Source organism: Phodopus roborovskii, unplaced genomic scaffold (assembly GCF_943737965.1).
Source record: "Phodopus roborovskii unplaced genomic scaffold, PHOROB, whole genome shotgun sequence".
Lineage (NCBI taxonomy): Eukaryota > Metazoa > Chordata > Mammalia > Rodentia > Cricetidae > Phodopus > Phodopus roborovskii.
Genome location: NW_026126567.1, coordinates 24,276,168 through 24,299,226, shown reverse-complemented (window position 1 = coordinate 24,299,226; position 23,059 = coordinate 24,276,168). Strand labels below are relative to the sequence as shown.

Here is a 23,059-nt window from a genome sequence, read left to right as displayed (position 1 = left end):
TGTTCATATACAAGCACGTTGCACTAATTCATCTTTTAAGATTACTTTTATTTTTTAAATTATACTATAAATATATAATTTGCTCTCTTTTTTCCTTTCCCTCTAAACTCTCTCATATACCTTTTATACCTTTCCTTGCTCTGTTTCAGGTTAATGGTCTCTCTTTCCTATATATATATATATATATAATTTTCTAAATAAAATGTGATTAGTGTATGTTTTAGGGGCTGACCATTGGGATTGGATAACATTTGATGTTCTCCTCCCTGGGGAATATTATTTCTCCCTCTCTTAGCATTCCTTAGTTGCCTTTAAAGAAAATATAACTAACACAAACCAAAGACATGTTCTCAAACTGAATGCCCAACTAAGAGCCAGCCACCAATTGATGTCACAAACTAAAGTCCTCAGAGTTGTAACAGTAGAAAGTAAAGTTCTGACCAAATTACTTGAAGTCAGGATGTTCACAAATAGGAATTAGTTATGTCAAAAGAATTCAACAACTTAAGAAAAGAGACTATAATCTTTCTAAAATTTGCATTTCTCAAAGGCGGAAATTTGTGATTTTTTTTTTGTTTGTTTTGTTTTGTTTTTGAGTAATTACCATTATTAGGTGGAATCTCACAGAATAGTGTTTTAGAGTCCGATCCAAGTTTGTCTACTGCACATTCGGAGCCACAGACCAATAGAGCTGAATTCTGAGGATCAAACCCAGTGCCTGTGATGGTCATGGTTTGGCCACCTCCAAAGCTCCCTGAATAAGACAAAAGTGAGTGAATGTGTGGAAAACTTCCTCTTTGTTTGTATATTTGCTTTAGTTAAAAACTTGAAAAGGAAACCACTTTACATGAACTTTCTTAGATCTGAAATATATTATTAATAAAACCAAAATATCTTTTCATTGGAGTGTCTAAATTTTCAGTGCATTAATGTTATTTCTGGTAACAAGTAAATAATTCTAGAAACTAAAATTCAATTTAAAAAGATGTCACAAAGGAATTCAGAGTACTCAAAACATACATATAATGTTACTATTTAATTATTTTCATCATACTTTTTAGAGGTTTTTAGCCATTAATTTTCAACTAGAAACACTATTTTTCTGCAGAAATAATTATATTCCAGTTAAACTAAATATGATTTTAAAATTTCCACATGTTACTTGGCAATTTCAAATTGGAGAACTTTTAATTAAATGCTACAGTAGTAAGAGAAATATAAAATGTATTGTTTTGAATGATAATACTCTTGTATGTTAACTTGCTGGACAGATGAAAATAATTATTTTTATGCTTATAAGAGGTACAGGTTATGGCAGGGCTTTAAAAACATATTATTTGTCAATGAGTGCTGAAATAATATGAACTATTTATCTGATCACCTTGTCTTGGATAAATATCCTGAATATAAAGTGGGTACTCAAACACAACAGAGGAGAGGGCAGAGCCTTTTGTCTTGTGAAGCATCATCACTGGAAACATGCCCCCTGCATGTTCTCCCACAACGCACTGTAACACACTGTCATTGACAGCTGTCACATTACACGCACTGTCATTTATCATCACTGAAACACTGGAGATATCAAATCCAAGGTTAGAACCTGTTATTTCAACTTCCGTTCCTGGTGGACCTTAAAACAGAAATGGAACAATATAAATACATGCTACAGACTAATGTTTCCGTATGCACTTAAAAGATGTGTAACTTTACTGCTATGAAAAAATAATATCCAGTTGAGCAGGAAGTGCCTTTAATCCCATTATTCTATAGAGGCAGAGACAGGTGAACCTGGATCACTGAGTTCAAGGCTAGCCTAGTCTACAGAGCAAATTCCAGGACAGAAACCCTGTCTTAAAAACCAAAATGCAAAAGAAAACAAAATAATATCCAGTGTTTTAAAACTAATAAATAACAATACACATAATACATACATTTTTACTACAATATATACCAGTTTATTGTAATTCATTACTTATGACTTATCTCAGTGTTCATTGTTTTCTAGCCCTTCTGTACAGCATGGGTTCTAATAAGTCTGAAAAATAAAATCCCAGAGCCAGATAAAGATGTAAATGCTCTAAGGTCAGAGAAGTAAAAGAGCCAGCCTCAAGAGAGAACTCTTGCCTCTACTGAATCCTCAGACCAAAGGGGCGATCCAGTCCCTATGAGTCCTCAGACTGAATGCAATGAGTTCCTGTCTCCTCCTGCCTTATATTCCTTTCTCTCCCCAGCCGTATCATTCCTGTCTCCATGTCCCTAGTGCTGGAATTAAAGAAATATGATTCCCAAGTACTGAGATTAAAGGTGTGAGCCACCACTGCCTATAGCTAACTAGTGTGGCTAACTCTGCACTCTGATCTTCAGGCAAGCTTTATTTGTTAGACCACAAATAAAATATCACCACTCTCTGTCCATGACAAATTATAAATTACCTCTTTAGACTAGTAGAGAAAACAGAAAGAGCAAGAATGATCTAGAGAGGGAACTATGGATTTCTGAGTGTAAGACTTAGTATTTTTGTACTATTGTCTCTTTGATGATAGAAATTCTTTTTGAGAATAAGCTGGACTTCCTATTACTCAAATATGTTCAATAGCTACACTTTGAGAAAAAAATATGTCATGATATGTAGTTAATTAGTTATAGTTGAAAACAGAGGAAGGGGAACTCATTTAAAGAAAATACTGGTGCTAAGGCCTTAAGTTAAATATATGCTAAACAAACATTTCATTTTATCTATTCTTGTAATTATTCCTTTTATAAAATAATAATTTTATTTTCTAACCTTTCCGTGTATTCTAGAAAATTTTAAACACTTCTTACTTGTGTAATGGCAGTTAGACACAACTGTCATTGTAGGGCTGGAGACATGGCTCATCAACTAAGAGCATGGTGCTCTTCCAGAGTGCATGGGTTTGATTTCCAACACCTGTATGATGGCTCACAGTGGTCCCACAAGTGACACTTGTAAGCAAAACACTTATACTTACAACAATAAAATAAAAATTTATATTTCATTTTCCCATGAAAATCACTATATATGTATATATTTGTCTATTTTTATGCCAATCTTTTATTGATTTGATTATCAAGGAAGATACTCTAAGATGATGAAGAATATTGCCCTCCTTTTGTAGCCCCTCCTCCATATACACTATTATTTTGTAGAAAATTACTATTATCTGTAAGACTAAATATTGCATATGTGTGTTTTCTTCTTGCTTTCCAATCTTATCCAATCCAAATCTGTATTTTGCTGTTCAAGTAATGACATTGTTGTGCACAGATGTCTTTGTGTTTGTTTGTTTGTTTGTTTGTTTGATTGTTTGTTTTCAAGACAGGATTTCTCCGTGTAACAGTCCTGGCTGTCCTGGAATTCACATTGTAGACCAGGCTAACCTCGAACTCAGTGAGATCCACTTGCCTCTGCTTTCCAAGTGCTGGGATTAAAGGTGTAAGCCACCCCCATGGCACTTACATGACATAAATGTCTTTAATTAATCATTAATCTAATTATTCATAGTCTGCTGTATCCATTTAAGTTATTTAGTGATATCTCATATTTACTGAGTAATGTTCCTTACTCTCTAAGCAAGCCCAACAGGAATTTACTTGTTGAGACCTCTGCTTTTATGTCCAATTTGACCTTCAAATAATTAGCTAATTCTTTCTGTTTATTTTTTAACATTGCTATATTGAAGGCAGAAAATTCCATAGGGTGTTAAAGCAGTAAAGGTACCCAAATACCTAAATTTTGAAAGGTTAGATAGTGATATTTATAGGTTATTACAAATTAAAATCTACAAGAAGTAGTTACATAAATTCTCTTAATAAAAATTACTATATGATTTACTCATGAAGAATTATGAAAACAGAAATAATTATGAGTCATTACCATAAATTTATAAATTTTAACAACAGAGTTCACACTAGCAATATTTTCATATACAAGCTAAAATTGTTTAAAGTTTAGAATTTTGTTTGACACTTGAAATGCTGCATTCTGTTAGTGTGATTTAAAGCCTGTCTCATTACTAAATAAAGCAGCTCAGGTCTCACTTTCTACTAGTTTCTTATCAAAGATTTTCCTTGGAGGACACATTCAAAGACAGAGACAGAAATAAGAGTGGTCATATAAGTAAAACAAAAACAAAAAACAAAAAAACAAATACCATTACTTTCAATGACTTCAAATAGATGTGTCACTTTATGATGAACAGGTCCTTCCAAATAAACATATTTCCTCAGCTTTATAGAAAAATTTAATTGTGAACTTCCTGAAGGTAGTGAATGCATCTTACCCACACATAATAAATATATTTCCTAGTAAGACAAACTAAAAAAATCATTTTGAATTAATTGTTACATTTAGCATTCTTAGTTACATATTAATTGTTACTATTTGTTGGTAGGTAAATATGTGTGTGTGTGTGTGTGTGTGTGTGTGAAATTGAATTGATATTAAGGTGAAGAGATGTCCAAATGTCATTGTGAAGTTAACTCAGACATCAGAGCCATTGTACTAGTTAGCATTTTGCCAATTTGACATAAGCTAGGGTCATCTGTGAAGAGGGAACCTTAGTTAAGAAAATATTTTCATTGAACTGACTATAGGGAAGTCTATGGAGCATTTTCTTGATTAAATATTGAAATGATAACACCTGGATCAATGGGGCCAGTACCAGCCCTGGGCAGGTGCTGGGCAGGTGCCCTAGGTGGTATAGGAAAGCAGGCTGATCAAGCCATAAAAAGTAAGCCATTAAGCAGTGCTCCTCCATGGTCTCTATTTCAGAACCTGCCCCCAAATTCCTGCCTTTAGTACCTACCCTGTCTTCTTTATATGATGGACTGTAATAAGGATGTATACAACAAATAAACCTTTTCTACACAAGCCGAGTGTTGCTTTGAGTCATGGTATGTTATTCTAGCAATAGAAAGTAAACTAAAACAGCCATTCTATTGACTATTACGCTGCAGCTGCCTTTGTAGGATCCCTCACGCAAATGTTAAACATTCAAATAGCATGAAGATCAGAAACCGTGACACATGACAAATGATGCCATCTCCTCCATCTGAATATCTCCCTTCCTTATAAAGAATTCTGTTGTACCAACAATAATCAGTTAGAGTTTATAGAAATAAAATATTCTGAACAAGTATCAGTGTTAATATGGTCAATCGTTTGTCAATCTTAACAGTTGTTTCTTGTGCCACATCAATATTAATGACATAAATTACATATTTTGATTCCAAGGCAGTAATCTATTTCTTCCTCATTTGTAATTTAGATCAAGCTGATGGCATTGTCTTCCCATATAAAAATTGGAATTGTATATTGAGAATCAATGAAAAAAATACAAACTAGGCATCATATTAATTGGCTTAAGTAGGTCTAAGTAAAAAATATACATTAATATCATAACATCATGATAAGGAATATGTTTGTAACACGACACAATACAATAAAAAGGCATATAGATCATGGAGTACCTCTGTTTGGGATGATTCCTTTGAGAAATGGAGTATCCTCCATGCTGTATGTAAATGACAGAGGTGGGTAAATGACTGCATTAACAGAGATCTTCAGATTTGCTGTACCAGCTCTCCCAGCTGGGGTGCTGCAGTAGACCTCACTGGTGTTGATGAACACAATTTGACAAGGGTTACTCCCAACAGTAACTGTGGTGTTGCCAGGAGAAAAGCCATTGCCTGTGATTGTCAAAGTGGTTCCACCAGCAATGCTTCCAGAGATTGGTGAGACAGACGCTACTGTCGGGCTGCTGACAGTCACGTTTCCCAGAGCCAAGCCCTTAGACCCAACCACAACATGGAGAGAATGAAGTCCAGCTGCTAGTGGAGTCATAAAAGCAGTAATGTTATTTTCATTAACCTCTATTGCACTGAACTGTTGACTCCCAATAATAATAGAAACCTCTTCCAACACTGTCCCAAAACCCTCTCCTTCAATAAGGACATGAACAGATCCTTCGATGGAGCTTGGGAAGACTCTCATCACACGAGGAGCAATGTTTTCTAGATAGGAAAAGCTGCAGTTGCCATGACAGTGTGCAGGTACCCCGTGTATGAGAAGGTCTACAAGAACAAGTTTTTGTGGAGCAGGAGATGTTTCACATTCAATAGTTGTGTAGGTCACACTTAGAACTTTGCATGGGAAATCACCCATAAAGACTTCTACACTTGAAGAAACCATGAATCCAGAGCCTTGTATGGTCACCCTTGTCATTCCTGTAGTTGATCCTTCATTTGGCAACACCATATCTATGTTTGGCAAAAGTACAAACCGCCTGTCAAATTCATTGGGTGCTGTGTTGATAGCTGTGCCCAGGTTGTAGACAATCAGAGTAACAATTTCTCTGATGCCAACATCCATTGCGTTTTGAGGGTCAACATGACACATAATAGAATTTTCACTACTTTCTTCTACAACACAAGGGTAGCCACCAACTGTAACCTGGAAGAAAAATATGAAATAAAACACATGGATACATTACTCTCATATGAAACTTTTTGTATTAGTATCAATTATATTTTTAAAAAGATAATTCTGTGAAAGATCTGTATTCATAAAATTAATTTGGGGAATTGATGAAGACATATTTAAAATTGACTTTTAAATTGTCATAATCACACAACTATGATAATCATATTAACCAAAAAGTATAAAAACTAAATACTCATAACTGGGTGAATGAATAGACTTGTTGTGATATACATGCCATACAACCAAGTATTTATTTAGTTATAAAAAATTAAGTACTGAAACACAAATGCAATTTCAATATATTATGTCAAATGAAAATAGATGTCACAAAGAACTTTATATTGTTGAAAATGTTCAGAATAGGCAAACCTATAGGGAAGAAAACAGTTTAGTGATAACAGTGTGCTGAAATGAATGAAGGAGATATGTGATGTTCAAGGAGGTTTCTTTTATGATTATGATATGTTCTAAAACTTATTCCAGTCAGGTGTGTATAACTCCATTAATATAGTTTTAAAAATACACACATGTGTAATTGCAAACTTCAAGTGAATAAGTAGTGTGCCAATTATAGATCATAAATCTGATGCAATTAAACTAGGAAAAATGTGGTCAAAATATCTTCTTTCTATGCAGTGTGTTGACACCAAGAAGGGATTTTATTGTCTTACCTTATTAGCACATGCAAGACTACTGAAGCCATGTCCACTGATAGTTATGAGTTCATTCACTGTTCCCGTAGAGGGAGTAATGTTGCTTATAAATGGAGAAATACAACTTGAAAGCTCAAAGAGTAATTGATTGGGATTTTCAACCCTGGTGTCATTCAGGCCACACAGGGGTTCTGTTGCTAGGCAGCTTGCTGCAGTACTTGTCAAATTTTCTGGCCCTGCTTTAGACAAAACAACAAAAGAATGATCTGTAAGCCATGTACATTATCCTAAAATAAGAACTGGGTTCGGTTCCCATTACTGCTTACTTAATGAAGGAGGTCTGTAGTTTTAAATTCTTGAGATTTTTTTGTTTTGTTTTGTTTCTTTGTTTTTTTTTTTTTTTTTTTCCAGAGTAATTTTACAGAAAACATTCTAACCTTAGGAAGAGTCAGGGCAGACCCAATCATCTAACATCTACTTTACAAAGGCCACTTCAAGCCTAGGTCATTGGGTACAGCTTGCATGCTTAACCATCTTACCTGGAGCATACGTTGCTTCAATGTTTCCCACAAACAGGTGCAGGGGGATGTGCCTGGTTTTAGCTGGTAATACATTAATGACTCCTTGGAGAGAGATGGAGTGAATCTCATCAACATATCCACTGCTATAATAATGGATTCCAGGAGATGTGAACTGGTAAGAAAATGAACCTGCCATAAAATAAGATTGTACACAAGAAAGACGGGCAATTAATGAATTTTTGAAATCTAGGTGAGGGAATTGGAAATCATCATTTAAATGTATATGCAGATGAAAATTTTCTTATTTTTCATGTGTCAGATGGCACAACAGTAAGTAGTAGAGAATGGTTCACTGCCTATAAAGGGATATATATGTCTGTATGTATGCATATATATATGTATGTATGTATGTAAATACAAAATACAAAAACACAAGATCAAGCTTCCTTTCCTTTTTTATTATTTTTTTTTTTTTTGAGACAGGGTTTCTCTATATTGCTTTGGAGCCTGTCCTGGAACTAGCTCTGTAGATCAGGCTGACCTAAAAGTGTGTGCCACCAACACCCAGCCAAGCTTTACTTTTTAAAGAAGACCATGGTAAGTCGGGTCTAATTTATCACATTTTAAAGAAAAATAACATGAAAATGTAAATATACTGTTACAAGCAGAGAACAAACTAGTCAAGCAGAAAGGCACATTAACACTTAGCTGTCCTGTAAGAAATGCTGATAAGTTGACTCCAATCAACAAAAGTTCATTATTTTTATCAAATCAATGTAACTAAAACATGCAGTCCTACTTTCATTGTACTTTGCTGAATAACACATCTTTCAGGCAGTCAGTTGTCATGGAATTGATGAAGATAATAAAGACCAGAATTCATTACAGTATGCTTGAGATAATCATTAACATTTATTTATAATAGTTTTTAAATAGACATTAAAAATGCCAGGTAAACTACTCCATGGTTTTATTCACATGACTAATTGATGCAAATATATTTACCAAACCTAAAAAAAGAGCATGATGAAAATGTCAACAAAACATAAACATACCTGATGCTGACTTTTGCCTTCCATTTGTGAATCCTTTGCCATCGTGAGTCACACTTCCAGAGCTGGAGACTGAGAAAACTCTGTATCCAATACTCCTAAGAAAGGGATGAGCTTGCCAGTGCCACACCACAGTATCACCCACAGTCACATTCAAGATGGCTGGTGACCAGGCATAACCTAGTCCATGCTCTGGGAATATGAATTGAGGCAGATTTTAAAAGGCAAAGAAGTAAGTGTCTGAAAAATTAACCATGCAAGCAGCCATAATTAGTATTGTGCACTTCTGGTGGTATGTAATTTAAACAGTCAACCAAAATAAAACCAGGATTACTAGAAAGCTAGATAATGAGATGTAAAGGAAGAAATAAGTTGTAACTTACAGCTCTAGAGGTGTAGAGGTGAAGAGAGTTGGATCCCAATCAATAAGTTGTTGAGAAATATTACCCAGAATGCTTGTAATGAGCTGATCAACTCTTAACACATAAACAGTTTAGGGAATAACTGGGCATGCTCAAAATTTCAACTTGAATTTTCTTTCTGAAACTCATGACCTCAGTAATAAGCTGCAGTAACTCTGGAGGTTCTGGACTGCAATAAAGTCCCTGGTGATTAAATTCCTGGACATGAAAGTATCCTAGCCTTCTGAATGCAAGATTATATCATATATGACTACATATATAGTATGTAGCCTGGACTTCTTAAGCTCATCGTGTATGTTACTACATATGTAGTATGTATTTGACTTTTTAACTGCATATGGGGAACATTGCAAAAGTATAAAAGAAATAACATCAATTCTTTGAACAGATTAGAATGCAAATAAAAATCAACTTAATTTCAGCATGAAGTCTCTCCTACTTTTTTCTGACAAGTAAATTCCTGATTGGTATCTTAGCCATCAAGACCATCTTACCATGGTCAGAATGGCTAGCAATAACACAAGTAACAGTTCATACTGAGGAGGATGTGGAATAAAGGGAACACTCCACTATTGCTGATGGGAGTGCAAACTTGTACAGCTATCATGAAAACCAATATGGTGGTTCTTCAGAAAATTGGGAATTATCTACCTCAATACACAGCTAAGCAGCTTTTATGCCTATACAAAAAGGATGCTCCACCTTGTCATAAAGAACCTTGGTCAATTATTTTCATCATGGCTTTATTCATAATAGCCAGAAACTAGAAACAATATAGACATCCCTCAATCAAAGAATAGATAAAGGAAATGTGGTAAATTTCCACAATGGAGTATTACTCAACAGTTAAAAAAAAAATGACAGCATGAAATTTGCAAGCAAATGGATGGAACTAGAAAAAATTATCCTGAGTGAGGTAACCCAAACCCAGAAAGACAAATGATATTTTCTCACTTATAAGTGGAAATAACCTGTTAATAGGATTAATAGTTGTTAATCATGTTACAATCCACAGACCAGAGAGGCAAAATAATAAGGAGGGCTCTCAGGGGGATTCATAGATCTCTCTGAAAAGGGAAAGGTATCATGTAGGGGATGGAAGGAGAGAGGACATGGACAGATGACAGGAATTATGGGGTATTTGGGGGGTGGTGTAAGAAGTCTAGTGAAGTGGAAACTCTCTGCAATCTATAAGGGTGACCCTTGCTAGGTCTGCTGTAATGGAGGATATGGAACCTAAACTGTCCATCTTCTATAACCAGGCAAGGCTTCAAGTGGTAGAACTGGAACACCAACCCAGCCACAACACCTTTCTACCTGAAAGATGTGCTAGGTTAATGATGGCACAGAACTTGTGTGAGTGGCCAACCAACAGCTAGTTTAATTTGAGAGGGGGCTCATGATTGACTGCCTGGATAACCAGGATCTGGATGGAGGATGGATAGTCCAGAGACCTAGGGTAGAACCAAACACAACCATGCCCTCCGAAATCAGTGAAATGGTTCTTAATGATGTTGTGTTATATTCATAGATTAGAGTCTTATCAGAGAGGCAATGGATACAGAAACCCACAGCTAAACATTAGGCAGAGAGAACCCAGGTTGGTAGTGTCCATCTGCACCCTCCCTCCTTCAGTGCACAGAAAACCCTGTGCAAGAGGGGGAGGAAGAATTGTGGGATCCAGAGGAGTCAAAGACATTGAGAGAGCATGGACCAGGGGAATCAATTAAGCATAGCTCATTGTGCTTACAGAAACTGAAGCAGCAATCAGGGAATCTGCTTGGGGCTATGCTAGGTCCTCTGCATATATGTTGGCTTAGTGTTTGGAGGTGTTTCTGACTCTTTTGCATGCCCTTGGGATCCTCTTCTTTCTACTAGGTTGCCTCACTCAGCCTTTATGTTGAGTGTTTGAGCTTGGTCTTGTTCTATCTTGTTTTTTCAGTGTTCAGTTGATGTCTCTGGGAGGCCTGCTCTTATTGCAGGGGAAACTGGGTGGGGAATAGAACTGGGGGAGAGGAGAGATAGAATGGGAAACAGGGAGGAGTGGAGGGAGGGGAAGCTGTGGTCAGGATGTATTGCATGAAAGAAGAACAAATAAAAGTTCTTAAAAAGTATTGGTTGGTACCTAAGTGTGAACCATTGTTGGTAATTCTGAATACTGTCCCTGTTGAATGCAGAGTGCATTTGATCACGTTTTCTGATGATGATGTAATGTTGCATGGAAAAGAACCTAAAAATATAAAGGTAGGAAAAACATTTTCAGATGATTTTGTGAACTCTGGAGATGAACTATCAGCAGTAAAGAGACAATGCTTAAAGCTTGGCATTAATGGGAGGATCTTAGATGCTTTTTGCTCTGGAGAGTGAATATAGCTGTATTTTCACTGAATGTTTTACACACATTAAATACACAGTGATAATTGACTAAAACTGAAAGATTCAAAAGTGAAGTTGTTCACTTTCTCATTATCCCTTTAACCACAAACACTTGACCTTTTTTTTTTTTTTTTTTCTATATTAACGAATTGGAGAGAGGGCCCAGTAGTTAGGAGATCTTGCTGTGTTAGCAAATGCACCCATGTTGAGTGGCTCCAATTTCAGGGTGTCCAGTGTCCTCCTTTATGAATATGCATATGTATTACCTCTCCTCACACACACACACACACACACACACACACACACACACATAAAAATATAGAAAAGCAATTAATAGTATTTGTGTAACCTCTCTCACAATATTGAAAAACATGGAAAGAATTTGTGTAACAACCCAGTGACCCCAGCAGATCCTTTAGTCAAGGAAATCCTTAACAGCACCCCTTTACAGGACAAAAGTTTTACCTAAGAAGACAGAATTCTCAGTTGGTATCGTGCTGAACCCCAAACCCATTATAGTGAGATCAGTGCCACCATACAAAGAGCCTCTCTGTGGAAACATGTGGGTGACTTCCAAAACGTACCATATGGAAGCTTTTAACCTGTTCCTGAAAAGAACAAAAGAATAGATCTCCAATGAGCTTCCTTACCTCTGTGTCTAGGGAATAAGAAATAAATGAATACATATGTAAAATCTTAGACATTAGCTTTTCAGACTACTTAATCAGTAATAATATTTACTTTGGTTAAATGTGTATGCTAATTTTGAAAACTACAGTTTTTAAAAATCTAACAGCAGAGGTATGTAAAATGAAAAGTCGAGATAATATAGAAACTATTATTGGAAGAAATGAGGTGACAAGAAAAAAATGAAATCCTTTAAAGTATTTTACATTTTTACTATAATAAAATATGAAAGCAGATTTATATGTTAAAAGGGTAGCAACAAAATACAAATTCTTTATAGGAGAAATTAATTTTTGTACAATTGAGTTTAACTTTTCCAACTTTTTGAAAACTTGTCAAGACTTTGCTTCTCATTATCTCAGGGAAATTTTTTTTTTTTTTAGATTTTGTTTTATTATAGATTTTATGAGTGCTAGGGCACCATCAAAATGTACAATGTTCTTTTGACCTAAATCCCACCATGACAGCACAATCTCTGTAGATCCCCATGAAGTTTTGTTTTGTATTTAGCTCCTTTAACATGCTGAATTGCCATGTCTCTAACTACCATCTTAACACTCTACATACTATCATCTAGGAACAGCAGAAGCCAGTAGCTTTTCAAGAACTTTGTGAGCTCCTTCCTGTAAACCCTACATTCTTGCCTTTACTGCCCTCAGTCTCTGTAAGATTTTTCAGCCATTTTATGTCCCTCTATTCTGACATCTGCTGTCTTTGCCTTCTTTTTAAGCCATTAATCAGCTTGCTCTCCCTAAAAGTATTCCAAACTAGCAATTGTTTCCCAAGAAGAAATAAAAATTTGCTGTTAACAGTTTCAGAGAAGAGAATTCAGAGTTCCTTCAGGAAGTAGAAACAGTGAGGGATTATCTCCACTCCTTTCTTAAATGGCCAGACACCAGCTTAACTCTCAGAGATTCCTGCCCTATTCCATGGGATGCTAGTTCCCTCCATTATACTCTTCAAAGACCTAAGATCTACTGATCTACTATCAATAACTTTTTCACATTTATAATTGTTACAGAACTCATTTAATTCTTTAATTACAACCCTCCCAACAAAATTGTGAGTACCAGCAGTGCAGGAAATTATTTGAAATTCAGAATTAAACAAATGCTCTCCGTCTACTGCCAAACTTTCTTGAAAAACATTTCCTGGAAGAATGTAAATCACGTGACAGATACAGAACTCCAAGTGCAAAGAGAATTTGTATAACCTGTTAAATGGTTTGGTCCAAAACCCAAAGCATTTCTGTGTATTTTATAAGAATTTTAAAGAATCTTTTCTGTGAGGAAATATAGAAGATAAAGCAACCAATAGATTTGGAAGTTAATTATTATTTTTCCTCTTAATTTTATTAGCCTCAAGCCATTCCACAGCTCTAGCAGTTATAATCAGTATCATACCTTGTTGATGCCAAACCCCAATTTCTGACATTGACATAGATGTCATGTTTTCCTGGAGGTAACTTGGGCAACAGGCAGCTAATATCTGTGAAGTTTGAGTGAAGAACCTGGCAGGCTTTTCCTCCAACATACACCATATTTTGTGTGAGTTCATTTCCAAAGTTATAACCCTTAATTGTTAAATTGATGTTTCCTATTGTTTCCAAAGAAAAATACAACTTATTGTACAAGAATTTAACTTCTTATTCATCAAACAAAACCAACATATGTACCTTCCAATGGATTTAGAAAACGTTGACACTTTCAGAGGCAAAATTCAAAAGAACGACTTCATGCTTCTATGTACACATAAAATGCATGCTCGCTTCACAGAGAAAAAAAGTAAGTATTTTTCAAAAATGCAATATATTTTTATTATTCATGTTTAGAGTAAAATTATAAGTTGATTCATTTGTATTTAAAATAAAAAGGAAAGAAAGAGCACATTTTATGTTAGGATTAAAACTTCAGTGACAAACATTGCTTTTAAGGACTTTCTGGAAACTGTTTCCATATATTGAATGATTTTTTTCCCATTTGTTTTCAAAAAAAAAGTAGGAAAAGTTACTTGTAGACTTAAAATTACAGCAATGTGATAGGTAATATAAAAAATATACAATGAAGAATAGCTAGAGATCACACAAAAATCCACTACTATTTATGAAGCATCAACTGACCTAGATGTTTATTACCTGATGAATAAACAATGCAAACATGTGTGTGTGTGTGTGTGTGTGTGTGTGTGTATGATGGAATTGTATTCAGCACTGAAGAAAAAGGATATTATGAAGTTTTCAGTTAAAGTGATGAAACTTGAAATAATCATGCTGAATGAGGTAACGCAGACCCAGAAAGACAAATGATTAGTATCAATGAAGAATTCCTTACCCAAAATTGCCCGTTCTTTTGGGCTGAAATCAGTGATAACTGGTGTTTGTAAGCAGTTGTAACTAAAACTATCCTTTGCTGTAGCTTGAATTCCATTGGTGATAACAGAAACATCAACTGTACCCTCAATTCTCTGAAATAAATAGAAAAAACAAAATAGAAAAATTTAAACAATGAGGTATTGAAATCCAGTCATTTAGCTGGAGAGATAGTCAGTAAATGTCTGGGCTGCATGCATGAGGAGCTGAGTTTGATCCCTAGAATATATTATTAATAAAAGAGAGAAAGATAGTGGTAAGAAGCCAAATATGGTGGCTTGACCTCCCATCCTAGCCTTATTGGCAACATCTAGCCAGTGAGACAGCCTTTATGAAAATAAACACGATGGGCAATCTTGGGGAACTACATCCAAGGCTATGTACAAACACATGTGAAAGTGTGCACATATGCCTGCACACACGCACACACGCGTGCACGTGCGCGCGCGCGAACACACACACACACACACACACACGTGCACGTGCGCGCGCGCGTACAAACACACACACACAAGACACACACAGAGTGGCTGAGGAAAGAATCACTGTAAATAAACTTGTGAAGCTGTGTCATTTCAGTCATGAATCAGAGATCGAATAGTCCTGCATGGTTTATGATTTGTTTAACGGTGTCTTTATTATTGGGTTTTAAGGGCTACATGATGCAGCTGAGATGCTCTGGGCAAATGGTACCCAGACTGATAAAGAATACGATGCCATTTTTTTAACCCTTTGTTTTATTGCTATAGATAAATATAATTCTACTTCATTCACAAACTAGGTTGCATAATTAGCTGGTCTACTTACACACACTATCTAAGTTTAAACACTACAAAACACTTTATATCTTCACAATAGCATCTGTGCAATTCTCACTTAGACAGACTTTATTATCTGGCATTGCATTAACACACATATTGTGTTTAGTGAAGGGTTTAAACAAAATGTTTTTTCATATTGTCATAGCCTCTAACTCCTTATTCTGTTGAGGAGTCCAACACATGCAGATTTTTTTTTCCTAAACATCTTCCTATGTTCCTGCTTATTCTGCTGTTTTGAGATTTGATGTTAGTGACTACATCTGCACTTATCATCCCTTTGCACATAATTAGTGAATCATAGACCTGATTAATGTAAGAATAATTTTGGGGGGGTGGGTTTTGAGACCCACCAAGGTGTGTAGCCTTGGAACTTGCTTTGTAGACAAGTTGTCCTCAAACTCACTGAGATCCTCCTGCCTTTCTCCATATTGCTGGGATTAAAGGCATGTACTACTGCCACCAAGCTTTAAGGATGATTTTTAAAGGAATAATGGGTGATTCTGAGGTCTTATATCCTATAGCAAACTCAGTCTTTGCCAACAAATTGAAATTTTATCACTTTAAAACATAATTTGCTGGGTCAGCTAGATGTCTCAGTAGTAAAGGTGCTTGCTGCCATCCCTGTTAATCCGATTGATCCCAGAAAGATGCAGGGAAGAGATCTGACTCTGCACATTGTCATATATGTGTGGTGACGTACACACATACACTCATGCATGCACATTGAAAGCAAATAAATGCACATTTTCAGTACAAAGAATATAAATAAACATACATTTATTTGTAAAAGCTAGACATGTCTAGATTTGTTTGTTTGAAATTCATTGAGTTCTTTTCATCTTTTAGGTTACTCAGAAATCCTCTGATAACCCTCAAGGGCTGATATAACATTAGTTCTTTTATGACACTCTTTCTGATATCCCATTCCCACTGGTTTTCATCTTTGCTTTGTATCTATTTCTAGTACTTCAAGTAACATGCATTGTTTATTGATAGGGCTTATGTAAACATTTTTCATCAATATTTTTAAATGTCTCAGATGTGGAAACAATATTTTGGCTTTGGCTTTTAGTTAAAAGATATCAAAGAAATAGTTTTTACAGTGATGGAAACTCTGAAACTTTTAGAAATATGACGCTTGTCTAATGACCTGTCTACACATTTCCCAGTTCATAAAGTTGGAGTTGCGGGATGACTGAAGTCACAGATCTTACTTTTGATGTTCTGCAGGTTATCATATTCAAATCTCCTTCTATCACATTGCAAGTTTCATTTCCAACTAAAACAGTTGAATTTTCACTAAAACCAAATCCAGATACAGTCAGTAGAGTACCACCTTTATAAGAAAAACAAAGAAGATAAAATAAAAAAATCAGATCAATTTTAACAGAAACGCTCTCACCATCTAAGTCATCATTGCTGAATCATCCAATTACACCAGGAAGGCAAGTGGGTGGAGAAGCAGCCCTGCACACAATACCACCACAAACCCAGCTAAGCTTTCAACTACACTAGCTTTCCACATTGGCTATGGGATATACAAACAGCAACTACTCCAGTCTGGAAAGAAGTTACACTGTTTCTATTTACGTGGGAAATGAAGGTGAAATAAGACTTAAATTTTAGTATCTACCAGCAAGGGGAAACTAAGAGAAAAAACACAATAAAGAAAAAGTAGAAGAGAAAAATACAATACAGTAAAAACAATCACTCACACACACACACACACAATTGATACCAAAGCATAATTTCTAATGTTAATCATGGTTTAAAAAATACAGAGTAAGTGAAATAGCACAAGAAAAGTATGTTGCTGTCTCTGTCAGCCTTGCTTTGTCCCGTTTGTCCCAGAACTTTATTCTAGGCCGAGCAGTTCCATTGAGACCCTGGTTACAAATGGAGCAGCTGGTAGGCAGAATAATAACTAATAAATCTTATCTTGACATAATTAATGAGGTTGTTAAAGAAACATGTAATAATTGATGATATTAATTCAATAACCTATGATGTAAGTATAAGCAGTACCCCAATTTGTGCTTCATAAGGAAGAAAAGAATCAGCCAGCCATTTAATCTCTGTGCCATTCAAAAGGACATTCTCCTTTGTCCTATGAGGGAGACTTGGGGTCCATGCCGTTTTCCTGGCACTAGAAACAAAACATGGGAAACCCAGTTGGGGACATGCGAATGTTGAGAACTATTAGCTATTACCTGCCAGGCTTCCAGAATCAGGCCAGACATGGGAGATCTGACTCCGATAAACGAAGTGGGTTCCCTCGCCCTCTAGATTCTGTGCTAGTCCAACATCAGCAACAGACACAGCAACTGGGATATGTCCAGCACTTCCGTTCAGAACTCGGCACTTGATCTCATTTTCTTGTGATTAAAAAAAGAAGAAAATGATAAAATTAGTTGGCAGATACTAACATTTGGCCTTTGTTTTTTAGACTCCAAGAAATATATCCAAGGTAAACTACTCATATTCTCATTGGGATAGGGAAATCTTAGTGGGGAGGTAGAATCTTTGCAAACTATTAGCTGTTATAAATTAGTTACTTCTAGAAAACAGTAAACCAACAATGAAAGCAAATATCAAAACATTGCCTAAAAAGGCCTACATCAAAATTTTTATCATTCTAATTTTTTATTTAGAGTTCATACTAAAAATTTTACTAAATATTTGGCTCAGCATATTGCTTATGTTCAAAATTGAATAAAATAACAATTTCTGTTAATAAAAGTGATAAAATTTGAAAACATTTTCTTCACTTCTCAGTTTAAGAAATACTATAATAATATTGGCTATTTGACCTCAAGAACACTTTTCAATAAAGAGCAAAAGAAATTATTTGTGTAAGTTGTCTTGCTCATGGGATTTAAATCTGATTTAATTAAGAAAAATACATAGGGTTGCAAATGATAACTTTTGGTGAAATTAAGTAACTGTGTTTCCACCAATGTCAAGAAGATAAAAATGTAAATGATCTTTAAATTCTGCATAACTGGAGAGAAGTCGTGTTGAACTAGAAGTCAACGGATGTAGTCATGTCCTCTTGCCTCACGACTAGTATGGAAGTGCCATGGCTACAACACAGGGTTGGTGATGTAGTTCAGTGGTAGAACACTTACCCAACATGCCTGAGGTCCTAGGTTCAATCCCCAATATATACAAAAACAAACAAATAGAAACAACAACAAACATGCCAGAGACCATAGGACAAGAGAGTCATACTTTGAACATTTTTGTGTCTCAGAGATACAACAAAGTACGAAAAATCATGTGCAGCCAACTTTTAAGGTATATATGAATAGATGATGATAGGTCACTCTTAATGGAATAAAGACACTGTATAATACTCAAACAATTAGTCTGAAATATATATATATATATATATATATATTTCAGACAAGGCTGTTAATTCCAATATTTCATAACATATATTAGAGGCAAATGCATTTGTGATAGTACTTTATTCCAATTTCTCTTGGATAAAACAATCAGACTTCATGACATGTTAAAAAACTACCATCCGACCTGAATGTGGGTGTCAGCTGGGGGACCTGGGCAGTCTATAGGGCCTCTGGCAGTGAAACCAGTATTTATCCCTACTGCACAAATGGACTTTGAAAGCTCATTCCCTATGGTATGGAGGGATACTCTTTCAGCCTAGATACACGGGGGAGGGCCTAGGTCCTGCCCCAAATGATCTGGCAGATTTTGATGATCCCCCATGGCAGGCCTCATCCTCCCTAGGGTATATATGGGTGGCAGAATGGGGAGATGGTGGGGAATGGGAAGACAGGAGAGAGAGGGACCTGCGATTGGTATGTAAAATAAGATTGTTTTTAATATAAATAAAAATTAATTAAAAAGACATAGTAAATGAAGAAAAGAACCTACCATCCACAGAAAGAATAAAGCAACTGGTAGATCCAATAGCGACTGATATAGCTGAGGTAGGAGAAAATCCAGAGCCTGCTATGGTTAGTATCGTGCTTTCAGCATAGGACCCTGAAAGTGATAAATTGAAGTCACTATATTTTAGATAAAAAACTAGACTCGGTTATTATGAAATCAGATGTCTCTTAAGCAAGACTATGCCTATCTTTTATAAGATATAAACAAAAGTCCTGAAATTAAGCAAGAGGGGAAGACACATTTATTTGGGGAATGGTATTTTCTATATAATTACCCTGAATTGATTCATATTTGGAACTCTTGTGTTAATATATATTATAACGCTATTTCAGTTACTTGTGGGATTAGATGAGAAAAGAAAAATTATCAACAAACAAGTTGATAGGGTAGTAAGCCATCATGAAACCATGGGGGGAAAGAACGAGCTATAAGTAACATTTTGAATTTGCAAAGGGCATAAAGAGAGGAGATGGACCTTGCAGGCAGAAGAGGGGGAAGTTGGGAGAAGGAACTGGAAAGAGGAAGGTGTTCAGTTGGAGGGGGAAAGGAGAGGAGATAAGATAATGGAGGGTGACTATGATCAAAACATATTATATACATGTATAAAACTGTCACAATGAAACCAATAATTATGTATTATTAGTATATTCTATTATAGATGAAAAAGTAGACAGGCCCGGGCAATGACACCCACACACACATACATCAAAATGATTATGAATGTCAAATGCAAAAGACATTAAAACAGCATAGTAGAAAATTCACAAAGTATTACTGTGGTTGCCTCAAGGAGTTCTGGGGACTAAGAGAAAGGATGATAATTGAAGATTTTAGCTTCTCATAATATTTTTTGAACTGGTGATTGGATTGTGTGTAAAAAATGTAAGCAGTCATTAATTGTCAGAGAAGAAGGAAATGGCTAGATTCTATTGCACTCATTATATTACCCATTATTTTAAACTTGATCAAATATAATAAAAAGCAGTTCAAGTTGTTAATTATTTTGAACCCAAAGTAATTTTTAGGAACTATACACAGAAAACAAACAAACAAAAAAAAAATACTAGCAAATACAAGGGCACTAACCAGATAAGGTTTACTATCAGCTACAAAAACTAAATGTAAGAATATGACTTCTGAATTTATGACTATGGTTAAAACTCACTCCTTACAGTCCTCATCACTGATACTTATTTACATTTTTAGAAGCTCACATTACATTTTTCCCCAATAATAATTCATCCCCTAAGGTTGGGATGAGTTGTTGCTATTAATTGTACTGTTTTCTCCAAAAGAATACTGAATTCCCTTCTTGTGTTATCCCTCAGCTAACTTGTTGCTTCCCTAGTTGCTAGCTCTACCATAAGTGTTCTCATATGATGAATGCTAATGTATACACTGTTCTAGTAGAAAGACAGAGTCTCAAAGTCACAGGGAAACTATAGAGACTGATTCTGACTTTGAAAGTAAAGAACAGAAAAATTAATGACTTATACATTGGCTTCATAGGTGGTACTTTTCTCAAGTAATGAATGTTCTTTCCACAGTTTCAGGTAATAAATACTTTTTTTATTATGTTGAACTGCTTGCTTGCCTTGGTGTCAGTAAGGTATGGTGTGGGATAATGCTCTTGTTCACTGTAAAGATTTGCCACTCATATTGGTTTAATAAAACACTGATTGGACAGTAGCCAGGCAGGAAGTATAGGCAGGCTACAAGACTGGGAGAATTCTTGGAAGAGGAAAGACACAGAGTTGCCAGCCAGATGCAGAGGAAGCAAGATGAGAATGTCTTGCTGAGAAAAGGTACCAAGTCAGGTGGCTAAACATAGATAAGAATTATGGGTTAATGTAAGTTGTAGGAGCTGGTTAGTAATAAGCTTGAGCAATAGGCAAAACAGTTTATAATTAATATAAGCCTCTGTGTGTTTATTTGATACTGAATGGCTGCAGGACAGGGCAGGAGAGAAACTTCCATCTACAAATATATATTTAAAAATCATTATTGGAGAACATTTTCCTAGCTATCGTCCACCTCATAGTTCAAGTTTCACAGCAAGATGTTACCTTCAGAAGGTGTTGTTGTCAAAACCAGAGGAGTATTCATGGGATCCCATGTAAAGCCACAGTCCCCTGAACATTTAGCTGGAATTCCATTGACATAGACTTCAATCTTCAAGTCGAGAAACACAGACCCAGAGGAGAGCAAGGGACCATAGAGCTCATTACAATATGCATAGAATTTAGTATCAAAGTATAGTAATAATCCCTGAAAGTACAGTCTTTATGCACAGGATTTAGAATAGATAGAACATTGTCAACAAAAAAAATGTTTTATGCTTTCAGTTTTGACATCTATTTCATTCTTTCATTTATTCATCAATTCATTCATTCATCTGTTCATTTGTACAGCAAATGTGACATCAGGCTTCTGATGTCTTTGTCAATAGGAATGAAAGAAAACAGATGCCATTCTTGCTGTCACTCAATATAATAAATGTAGGATGCAAAAAGTTACATAAATTAAATAATTAGTGCTATGAAGAAAGGTTGAGGTTACCTTAAGGAAACTCACCTGTACTCTGTATTTTAATATTCTCATCACTAAAGTGACAACATTAATAATTATCTGACCAATACATAAAGGTTAGATAAAATAATATAGTTACTGATTCTGTCAGGGGTGGATTTAAAAAAAAAGAAAAAAACTTTCATCATTAGGAAGATAACTTCCCCAAAAGTTGGAGAATAATAATGAGCTGGTCAACTGTTAACTACAATGTCCATGTGAAACTAGGGCTGTTAACGCTCCTGTTTCACTAGGTATTTGGTACATTGCTGCAAATTATTTATACATTTGAAGTTATAAATATTATGAGAAAAGCTTGAAAAATACCTGTGGTTGCTGATTAGGAGTGCGGAGCATGTCTCCAGGTATGCGCTGTCTGAATAAGCCACCTTCCTTTGTTGTGGTAACTGTCACATTAGCCTTTTCTCCAGTTATGTTGGAATCGTTAATCTATTTTTACACAAAATGAATTTACTATAATAGCAATGGAGAATATAAGCAATTTAAGCATGGGAGAAGAAAGTAAAAGCTTATGGATGGATTTAGTCACATTTGTTTGAAAAAAATCTTTTCTACAGTAACAATAATCAATTCAAAGGAAAATATAATTGCATTATAGTATATTTCATTAATTAGAATATTAATAAACAAATTTATTTCATTTATTGTTTTAAACTGTTCTCTGCTCTTCCTCAATATAGCTAATTTGGTAAACTATGAATAAATGATCAAAAAGTTGAATTATATTTTCCCCCTGTAGTATTTTCATCTCTGCCTATTCTGGTGTCTCATTCTTAAACTATGTTGTCTTCTAGTCATAAAAATAAAACCAAATAATATCCATATGTATAATCTGGTCCTTTCAAAGTCCTTATTCCAGTATGGCCACCTTCAGGCACCAGCAGGGACCGAGGTGCCTCCCTGATGGACTCTGTGTGAGATAGTAATGAAGGACAGCAATGATGAATGATCAGCAGAGACTGGTGGGAAAAAGAGATGGATACCAGAGACCAACACAGTTAGCAAGAGGAAGCCAGTCTCAATTAGACAATTTTAGAATTCTAGTTCCAAGCATGTGCCAATAAAATAACCATTGTGTCTTTATAACTGTTATATTCTGCACAGCCATGTGAATTTTATGGCTACATGCTCTCCCCCCCACCCCCCGGTG

General features: G+C 35.4%; 1 protein-coding gene across 1 annotated transcript in view; it reads right to left on the bottom strand.

The window, feature by feature from the left end:
* The window catches only part of Pkhd1l1 (PKHD1 like 1), a 140,231-nt gene that overhangs the window by 62,907 nt on the left and 54,265 nt on the right, over positions 1–23,059 (bottom strand). Inside the window, exons 26-40 of the mRNA XM_051202508.1 lie at positions 22,216–22,338; positions 21,387–21,492; positions 19,303–19,413; positions 17,613–17,777; positions 16,617–16,738; positions 14,544–14,676; positions 13,617–13,809; positions 11,992–12,134; positions 11,276–11,380; positions 8,732–8,920; positions 7,695–7,865; positions 7,174–7,394; positions 5,491–6,472; positions 1,382–1,630; positions 605–754 (exon numbers count right to left, since the gene is read on the bottom strand). Coding sequence (XP_051058465.1) covers positions 605–754; positions 1,382–1,630; positions 5,491–6,472; positions 7,174–7,394; positions 7,695–7,865; positions 8,732–8,920; positions 11,276–11,380; positions 11,992–12,134; positions 13,617–13,809; positions 14,544–14,676; positions 16,617–16,738; positions 17,613–17,777; positions 19,303–19,413; positions 21,387–21,492; positions 22,216–22,338 — 3,163 coding nt within the window. The remainder of the gene's footprint in view (positions 1–604; positions 755–1,381; positions 1,631–5,490; positions 6,473–7,173; positions 7,395–7,694; positions 7,866–8,731; positions 8,921–11,275; positions 11,381–11,991; positions 12,135–13,616; positions 13,810–14,543; positions 14,677–16,616; positions 16,739–17,612; positions 17,778–19,302; positions 19,414–21,386; positions 21,493–22,215; positions 22,339–23,059) is intronic.